Source organism: Echinops telfairi, unplaced genomic scaffold (genome assembly GCF_000313985.2).
Source record: "Echinops telfairi isolate 266 unplaced genomic scaffold, ASM31398v2 ScPeMD7_7468;HRSCAF=8506_0, whole genome shotgun sequence".
NCBI lineage: Eukaryota > Metazoa > Chordata > Mammalia > Afrosoricida > Tenrecidae > Echinops > Echinops telfairi.
In genome coordinates this window covers 44,070,146-44,079,939 of record NW_022111369.1, presented here as the reverse complement: position 1 = coordinate 44,079,939, position 9,794 = coordinate 44,070,146, and the positions used below count along the sequence as shown (strand labels likewise).

Here is a 9,794-nt window from a genome sequence, read left to right as displayed (position 1 = left end):
CCTCCCGGTCTTTATCTTTATTTAGCCTGCTGGCCTTGGTGTCCTCACCAGCCCCCAGCACTGCGTCCTGGCCCCCGTCTCTACCGCAAGCATCATGCCTGTGAGGAGCTGACAGTTCCCCAGCACGCGGCTCAGGGGGCTCCTTCACCAGGCTCAGACATCGGTTAGGTCCGTATAAGGGGTGCTCTCTCATCTGCCGTACCCTGAAACAGACGAGACAGGACAAGGAAGTCAGGTGCATATGCCAGAAACTGCTCCCTGGAGAGGAAAACTAGGAAGGCGGAGAAACGGAGAGGCCGTTTGCCCCACTCACTGTTTTCCTCTCTCGGCCCATCTCTTCTTGTGCTTTCTCTAAGACGCAGCTCTAACCTTCTCAAGGGGGCCTCCCAGCCTCCTCCTACCCCCAAACTGGAGAGTACTTTAGCCTACCCTCTGTGTTTGCCTCAGGAGGGACACTTATCACAGATTACGGAATTTGCCTCCTTGCCGGCTTGAAACCCATCAGTGTCTGGAAGGTGGTGATTGTTAGATGCCCTCAACTCGGTTCCGGTTCCGCTCATAGAGACTGCGCACACCAGAAAGAAACATGGCCCGGTCCTGCGTCAATGTCTGCGCCCGCTGTTCCGGGCACAGTGTCACTCTACCTCCTGGAGGATCTTTCTCTGTGCTGGCCCAGGAATGCCCCCGGCCCCTCTTCTTTTGACCTAAGTGGTCGAGCTTCCTCAGGCCCAGGAGTCCAGGCCCCAGGATCCCCTTTCCCTCCGAAGCCAGGAGTCTGATGCCCAGCAAGCTCTTCCATCAGCCTCAGAAGTGGGGGCCCCTAGCCTTGCTTGTGGGGACACACGAAGAGGGTGGATTGTAGCAGCAGTATGCCATCTCCGTGACAGACAGAGTCAAACAGAAAGGAACCTCCACAGATAAAATTGGCAGAATCGTTTGTCGCACGGCTAATTCTAGCTGAAATGAGAGACCTGGCGTAATAAACTTGATGGGAGGATATGGAAGGTACACTAACTGAGCTAACACTGCTCAGAGGGCTTCGTCGGCTTAATTGTTTACCTCCCATCTTCAAGGAGGTGCTAGGGATGAAGAAGCCTTTGTTGGCAGGCAGGGAGAGAAAAAGCCGAGGGAAGGTCTTTGATTGGCCTGCTGGTCACATAGGGAAGGCCACTTTAATTGCTTCTCCCATCCATTCTTCCCAGAAGATAATAAAGTAATAATTCTGATACATCAGGGATTCTTTCCAGGTCTCCAGTAACCTTGCTTAGAATTATAATCTTGGAGTTACTTTATCATCTTTAATAATAATTGATGTTTATTGAGCTCTTATTATATTGATAACACTGGAACAAGTGCTTTATAGTACCTATCTACTCTCCACACACACCCTTTTAAGATCAGCTCAATGATTAATCCCCTAGCAATTGTATATACAAACAGGCAAAATCTCTAGGGCCACACAGCTATTCAATGGCGGGCTTGGGATTGGACCCCAAGCAATCTGACACCGAAGTTCAAGTGCTTAACTGAGCCTTCTGCTTCCTCTTTTTTGAAGTTACTGTTTCTTTAATTGTTGTGTATTATCTGGGAAAATGAATATATCCAGAGATTCCGTTCCCACCAAGAGAGCATCGCATACTACGTGGGACCATTCTATCACCCACCGTATTTTTAGTCACCTCACCTTTTTTGACACACGTTTGGCTAGAAAGTCATCGTGCCCGTGATAAAAACCCAGACTCCTTCCTGAAGAGCCAGTTGGCAGCCCGTGAAGGAGGACTTCTTCTGGAAAGGTATTCCACACGGGAGGCATTCTTCCGGTCACTACTCACCTCGTCCATGGCTCCCTGCCCCCTGCACGCAAGTCCAGTGAAGATGATGCCGAAGAGCACCCCCAGGGCCATGATGACATAGGGGATGTTGGTGATGATCATGGCATTGTTCATCACAGACTTCAGCCGCTCTGCACTCTCTTTATCAATTACAATGCTCTAGAGAGGCAAGAAAATCGTCAGTCTCTGATTATTGAACATCCAGCTATCATTGTTTTTCTGTGTATTTCTTCCAGGGGAAAAAAAAAAGCTTTCTCCAGTTAGCAAAGCAGATAGACTGAGAATCCATTTGTGAGTAATATAGTCAGAGTAAGCATGTATTCTTTATCATCTTTTTTTCTCTTGAACACCCCCCTTTTTTTAAATTCTTAAAAGCACGCAGAAACGAAGGAAAAAGTATTCAGAAATACTAAAATAATGTCCTCTCTTTATGTTCTGTCTAACAACTCCCAACACATCATTCAAATTCCAGTATGGTATAATTTCCTTTCTGAAGTTTCCTCTGGCCAGCCCAATTTGGTTCAAGACCCTTCTCGGACCTTCTGGCTCACTCTGTACGGTACGATGCTCCATCCCTGTCTCACCGTCTACACTGCCTGGTCTGTTTCACCTGTTGGCTCCCCCAGCTGTGTCTTCTCTGACGGCAAGGTGGCCGGCCTGACCTCTCAACATCAGGGCTTTCACTGGGGACCCGGTAGGTGCACACTTGGCTGCCCCAAGGAATGGTCTCAGGCAGGACTTACCTCATTTAAATACATTACCGGGAAAACCAGCGTTCTCATGTTTCCAGTTTCACTATAAAGAAAAAGGGTGGGATTGGTTTAGTGGCGTCGCCAGCCCACGCTAGCGGCCCACTCTGCAGAGACAGGCGCGTTTCCACGAACATCCTAGCACGCATGTTCCATCGCACGTTCCTGCTGGCTTCTCAGTTCCCGTTTTAATCAGAAGTTGGACTCCAGTATTCATTCCTGTCAGTCTAGCCATCGCACTTTGATGCAAAGTGTAATGATCCAAAATCAAGGTGCCGAGAGCAAGTTCAGCCGAGTGCTCGTCTCTTAACCGTCACCCCCGGGAAACTACACAGTGCAGAACCCCTGCCTTCCCTCAGGGACTTGTCACCGAGCGCTGCCCCTCCTGCTGTGGGCATTTTTATTGCAGGTTTACCCGAGAGGAAACCGGGCCTCCGGTTTCTCCGGCTGTGCCCATTAAATACTAAATTATTCCACCTCAGGTTAGCATATGTGGGTGACAAAACTTACTCTCACAAGACACGTTGGTTTCATAACATGCAGAGAGAAATCTGGTAAGTGCCATTGGTGGGCCAACCAGCCGTTTCCTTTTGTTTCTTCCATATGTATATATCTGTATATTTGTATGTGTGTATATGCGTGTATACATACACACAAACACATATGCACCTACTTGTTACACATGTGGTTTTCATTGTTTTTTACACTCAACGTTATAAACATTTTCTTATATTTAAAAAAAAATCCCCAGTGAACAGTTAGAACACATTACACTGAAAGAATCTTAACTAAGTGGTGGCTTTTAGAGAAGGAGCCTTAGTGGCATAGTGGTTACACATTGGGCTGCTAACTGCAAGGTCCGTGGTTCGAAACCACTAGACAGCTCCACAGGAGAAAGACGGGGCTTTCCACTCCCATAAAGAGTTACAGTCTTAGAAATTCACAGGGTAGTTCTAGCCTGTCCTATAGGGTTGCTGTGGGTCAGCATCCACCCAGTGGCAGTGAGTTTTGTAGTTGTTTATCAGATGAAATCAAGGGATGATTCAGCAGGAGTAATCAGAAGACATTAGTTATCGCTATCCAAACAAGTGAGCATGGGTGCGCATCCCAGGTGGGAGCAGAAGGGGAGGACATTTCGGGGAAGGAAATGTTTCTTTAAGAGCGGACTCCGGAGCCACGCAGCCCTGTTATCTGCGAGCGCTAACAAGTTACTTAAAAGCTGTGCCTCGGTTTTCTTGTCTGTAACGACTGGTTGCCATTGAGTCGATGTTGAGTCACAGCGAGCCTCTAGGGCAGGGTAGAACTGCCCCTGTGAGTTTCCAGGGCTGGAACTGTTTACCGGAGTAGAAATCCCCCCTTGCTCCCTCAGAGAGGCTGGTGGTTTCAAACTGCCGGCCTTGTGGATTGCAGCCGAATGTGTAACCACTAAACCTTCTGGGCTTGTGGGGATAATATACTGGGTTCGAAATGAGTTCATGTACGTTCTTGGGTTTACAAATATGTTTACTCAAAGAATCTAGTCCTTTCCTGAGTTCCTGAGAGAAAACCCAAACCTGTCGTTGGCGAGATGGCGCTGACTCAGGGCAGTCCCAGGTGTGATGGATGAGTGCTGGCTTCCAAGGTTGTGATTTTTACCAAAGCAGATCGCCAGGCCTTTCATCCACAGCACACCTGGATGGGCTTGAATTGCTAACCATTAGGGTAAGAGTGGAGCACAGACCTTTCGTGTCACGCAGGGAGACCTTGGTTCCTGAAAGACAACCCCTAGACTGTGCCTTTCCTAGTGACTGAAGATCTTGAAGGCTGGCACATCACAACTAATGGGGCCGCTCAGGAGGGGCTTGGCCTTGACAGGATGACCTACCCCATGACATCAGCCGGCCTCAGGGAAAGGGGTCATGACTCGATCAATCATGACTATGTCCCCAAGAGGGTCTCTGGGCTTCCTGGTTATGAAAGACATCGCTCCGTGAGGGAGTGCTGTGTGTCCCTTTGGGGGCTGTGGAAGCTCTACACTGGGAGCCTCCCAAACGTGGTCCTGCCCTTCGCGCTCATATTGGTATCTTCATTTTGCTCAAGCGAGACACTAATTATTAGCACCCCTACTCTGTGAGTCATTTAGTGCATTATCTAACTCCAGGGACTAGTGGGTGCCATGGCACCCCAAGCTTGTGGCTAGCTTCTAAAGCTCTGAGCCAATTTGGCTGTGTGTGTATACTGTGCCTTTTAACTGTGAGATCTGGCCTGGCTCCGGGTGGCTGGGGCAGACGAAGAAGGACGGCAGAAGTGGCACAAAGGGACTCAAACGAGCACCCGTCTAAGTGAGGCGTCAACTGTGTCCACCAGGAAGGAGCACACCAGCCTGTGCGATCTAAAGATGACGATAACAAACCCAAATTCGCGGAAGGGAGAAGTATCAGAGCTTAAATGGTGAACACCCAATTTGTCGATGGCTATGGGAGACAGTGGAAGCCCACAATTCCACGGCAAGTGTCTGGTCAGATTGAGCCTCTGGCAGATCCACCCTGGCCATCGTCGAGGGAGGCAAACAGCCTCGCTACCTGACAGAGATGATGGTAAACTTGACTAAGGGGTATGGGACTCCAGTATAATATTAAACCTGTCAGTTGACCTCCCTCTGGACCCCTCCTGAATTTGCTCTTGGAGTAAATATTTCTCACATGTTCCATGACAGAAATTTTCTCTCTGGCTTTTTGTAATATTGCTGGTAATCTTTTCTTTCTTATTCTTTATTTTTATCTTTATTTCAGTACTACATTCTTTCTGTTTCATTTTGTTTTGTATTGTTCCTGTTAGGTTTCCCAGTTAATGAAGCACAGAAGGAGTGGATGCACAGAGACAATGACTTATTCAATGGTTTATCTGGGATGGGGGGAGGGGAATTGGTGAGCAGCAAATGAATGGGGAGCGTGCACTAAACGTGACTGTGGTGATATATATACAGCTCTTTTTGAGTGACTCAACTGTGGAAGTATAAGATATGTGAACGCTTCATCAATGAAACTAAAAATGGTTAGTCTTATGCAAATACACAGCACTGAAGAAATGTTCTAGGGAACAAGCAAGTCTTTACAAAAGCAAAAGTCACCAAACAGAACAGTGAAAAAAAGAAAGAAGCAGGACAGAGCGGAAGGGAATGGCCTTGAATTGAATTACAGTTGGGCATCAGAGAGTCAGACATGGGAATTTCCAGGACAAAGGGGAGAAAGGGGGAACCAATCACAATGATCAACGTATAACACCCCCCACACCACACCCCTACACACAAGGTGACGAACAACAGAAATATGGGTGAAGGGAGCTAGCGGACGGTGTAAGATATAAAAACAATAATTTATAATTTATCAAGGGTTCATAAGGGTAGGAGGGTGGGGGAGGGAGGGAAAAAACGAGTTGGTGATACCAAGGGCTTAAATAGAAAATATTCTGAAAAGAATGATGGCAACATATGTACAAATGTGCTTGATACAATGGATGTAAGGATTGTAATAAGTGCTGTAAGAGGCCCCAATAAAGTGATTTTTAAAAAATGGGATTTTAATTCCTGGCAAAGGTCAAGTGCTGAAGACAGTACCTGGTCCAAGGAGCGCACTCTCTAAGTGTTAGGCTGAAGGGGATAACTACGTGGCGAGACCAAGGCACAGGATGGAAATGAAGATGCTGCCCTGAAGGGCAGGGATGGGCAAAGGGAGAAATGGGCTGGACTCCCTACAACGTGGACCCCAGCAGAATGCCAAGTTGGCAAACACCCTCCACCCATGGGAGAAACAGCCAGAACTTACACAAAATCATCGAATTTCCTGACGTAAACGTTGACTTGGAACTTCTTGGCTGCTCTTAGGATAATGCCAGTCAACTGCAAATCAGAGAAGTGGAAAGAAAGCATTGGGACTTACGAAGAAAAAAACAAGAGTTTTCCATCGAGCTTTGTCATCATGGCTCTGATAAATGATATGCAGAGTGTGACTTGGGGAAGTGACCCCTAGAACAGACTGAGAGCCGTTGGTTGTTTCCGGTCCCTGGACATGCATGTGTGTCCGGGGGGGTCTTGTGAACATGCAGGTTCTGACGAGTGGGTTCAAGCTGGGGCCTGAGGTGTGGCATCTCACAAGATCCCAGGATGCTGTCATACTTTAAGCAGCAGAACCCTAGAGGACTCCAGCAGGAGGGAGAGCCAATAGAGAGCCTGCCAAGGCCAGACATCCAGGTGGATATGGAAGGAGCTTTCTAGAGGAGGGCCCATGGCCTGAGAAGGGGGTCAATAGCACACAGAGTCCACCCAACAGTAAGCGCTGCAGTAGCTCTCTCCCTTGGTGGCCTCCATCCTAGCACCCAGGCTATGGGGCCACATTTCGCTCATGATGACAAGCACCTGCTAACAGGTGCGCCTGAAAGCTGACCAGGTACACCGACCCAGTGGTGCCTAAGAGGGGGTCAGAGAAAACCACACCTACTCTTATTGACAAAAGGGTGACTGCATTAGCCTCTTAGATAGAATGCAGCTGCGTGAAGCTAAAAGTGAAGTGCCCCTGTAACTGTGTTAAGCAACCCAAGAAGGGAGGCCCTCACACCGTGAAGCGATAGCCTGATCATTTTAGGTTTTTAACGTCTTTGCTTTATTAGGATAGAATTAAATGGTCTTTATAACTCATGCTTTTAAAGCAAATCATCTCAAATAATAAACTCTTGAGAAGTCCCTATAGAATACAATTGGTTCAAAGTGACAGGTGCTAACATATATATATATTTAAAACTCAACCACAACAGTAAGTAAAGAGACTTCTCCAGGCTTGTGATTTGTGCTCTGTGAGAGAAATGAGCATGGTCAAGCCCAAGATCCAGGTGGGGAGACTGGCCAGCTGTCTCCAACTTTCACTGGAGTGTGTGTATGAAAGCAAGCTCGCTAGTATTTCTGCATATTATCATCTATGGAGGCCAGACTTAATAAAGGGCTATGAATACAGGGCTATGAAACTCCGCATGACACCCTACTGAGCGGAGTTTTCCCCACAGAGAAAGACTATGGATTCTGTGAATGTGCTTAGAACTAACCCACTGTCCTCTGTCCACACTGTATAAACAGAAGAACACAGATGCCCCATAACCAGCAAGCAGCACCTACTTACAGGATTAATGTCCACAAATGTCTCATCATTTTCCTCATTTGGATGCATGCCCGCAATGGCAGAGACAAACTTCTCATCTGCTTGGTAGAAGTGTGGGAAAGACATGATAATGGGTGCACCTGCATTTTAAGGAAAACAATGAGGAGGTAAGTATGAAGTTCCTGATCACAAACCTGACCCTCCAGGGGGAAGGGGGACTATACATGATTCAACATGAGACACTCACTCAAAAACACACTGCCGGCAAGTGGATTCCAACTCATAGTGACCCTACAGGAGAGAGCAGAACTGCTCCTGTGGGTTTCCAAGACTAACTCTTAGCAGGAGTAGAAAGCCTGTCTTTCTCCTGGGAGCTGCTGATGGTTTTGAGCTGCTGACCTTGTGGTTAGCAGCCCACTGCGTATCCACTAGGCCACCAGACCTCCTTCCGCATGGTACAGGAGTTATAGTTCCACTGTATACACCCTCGTTCAAGATTTATCTACATTTTCTGACATCTCATTCACTCTAAATTATTTTACTCCACAATATATATTGAAGGCCTGAATAAATTCTTTATTCTTCAACATTTATTTTGTTAACCTACAACATAGCAAAAGAAAGCTGAAGCTCTCTGCTCCCATATAGATTTACTGTCTCAGAAATTCAATGAAGCAATTCTGCCCTACAGGGTTCCTATGAGGGGAAATCCACTCAACCTAAGTGGTTTATAAAGTGTCAAGAACTGTATACACACTATTTTAATCAGCATCCCTGTGAAGTTAGAATTATTATATTCATTTTACACTTGAGAAAACAGGTAGAAAAGTTGCAGAATTCACCCAGGGACTTCTGGCTGCTGTGCGGAGTCAGAATTCTAAGTGAGCTTCCGTGCACCTGTCTTAATTATAGTTGCCTAGCAGCCAGGGAGTGTCTCCTTCCTTTTTCTTTTGGCTTGTTGTCCTATTTTAATTTCCTATTGTTTGACCAAAAGGAACCTTGGTGGTGTAGTGGCTACACACTGGGCTGCGATCCACATGGTCAGCAGTTCAAATCTCCAGCAGTTCCGAGGGAGCTTTCTGCTCCTATAAACAGTTAGCCTGGGAAACGCACAGGGGGTGGGTCGCTACGCGTCTGCATTGACTCGATGGCAGTGAGTTTGGTTTGGGTTTGTTTCACCAAAGGCAGACCTCGTTCTCCGGAAAGTGTTGATGTAGACAAGTTTTAGGACTGGTCATTTTATACACGTGGCTGCTGGTGAGATGAAGACCTACCCACCTGAAGACTTTGGGGTTTCTTTCTTTCTTTCCTTTTTTCCTTTTAAGAAACATGGAAGCAAGTTATCAGAGGAAACCTATCCAAGATCTCAGAGCCCTGGTGACTTGGTGGTTCCACAGCCGGCTGTGCTCCACAGGTTGGCAGTTTGAAAACACCGGCCTCTCCATGGGAGAGTGGCCTTTCTACTCTGTGAACAGTGACAGTCCTGGAAACTCACAGGGTCGGTTCTGTCCTGTCCTATAGGGTCGCTGTAAGTCAGCATAGATTCAATGGCAGCCCATCAGTTTATCCAAGACCTCCACCACCTGCCAGTCAGTTTGTCACACTGTGGTGACTTTTATCTTGCTTTGCTGCTGAAAGCTAAATGTGGTAGATATATAATCGTTTGTCAATTTGAGGATTAAGAGTGTAGGGGTGGGGTCTAGCTTGTCAATCAGATCATAGCCAATGAGGCCTCTGTGTGGGCAGGACCTTCTAAGAATTCTGGGAAATCTGGTACTTCCTCCTTGGAGGAGGGAGACACCTCTCTCTCTGCCACTCTCCGAGAGACATTGTAGCTGACAAGACACATGGAACCACCCTAGTGCCCTGAGCTGGACAAGCCACATGGATGCAACCATACCTCTGAAGCCAGAGAAGCCACGTAGAGACCCTAGCTCTCTCCCTTGGTGGCCTCCATCCTAGCACCCAGGCTATGGGGCCACATTTCGCTCATGATGACAAGCACCTGCTAACAGGTGCTCCTGAAAGCTGACCAGGTACACCGACCCAGTGGTGCCTAAGAGGGGGTCAGAGAAAACCACACCTAC

General features: G+C 47.4%; 1 protein-coding gene across 1 annotated transcript in view; it reads right to left on the bottom strand.

The window, feature by feature from the left end:
• Window positions 1-6: 6 nt before the first annotated feature.
• The window catches only part of SCARB2 (scavenger receptor class B member 2), an 87,929-nt gene continuing 78,141 nt past the window's right edge, over window positions 7-9,794 (bottom strand). The window contains exons 8-12 of the mRNA XM_004703211.2: window positions 7,729-7,847; window positions 6,385-6,458; window positions 2,576-2,627; window positions 1,833-1,991; window positions 7-203 (exon numbers count right to left, since the gene is read on the bottom strand). Of these exons, the coding sequence (XP_004703268.1) occupies window positions 165-203; window positions 1,833-1,991; window positions 2,576-2,627; window positions 6,385-6,458; window positions 7,729-7,847 (443 nt within the window). The 3' untranslated portion in view covers window positions 7-164. The remainder of the gene's footprint in view (window positions 204-1,832; window positions 1,992-2,575; window positions 2,628-6,384; window positions 6,459-7,728; window positions 7,848-9,794) is intronic.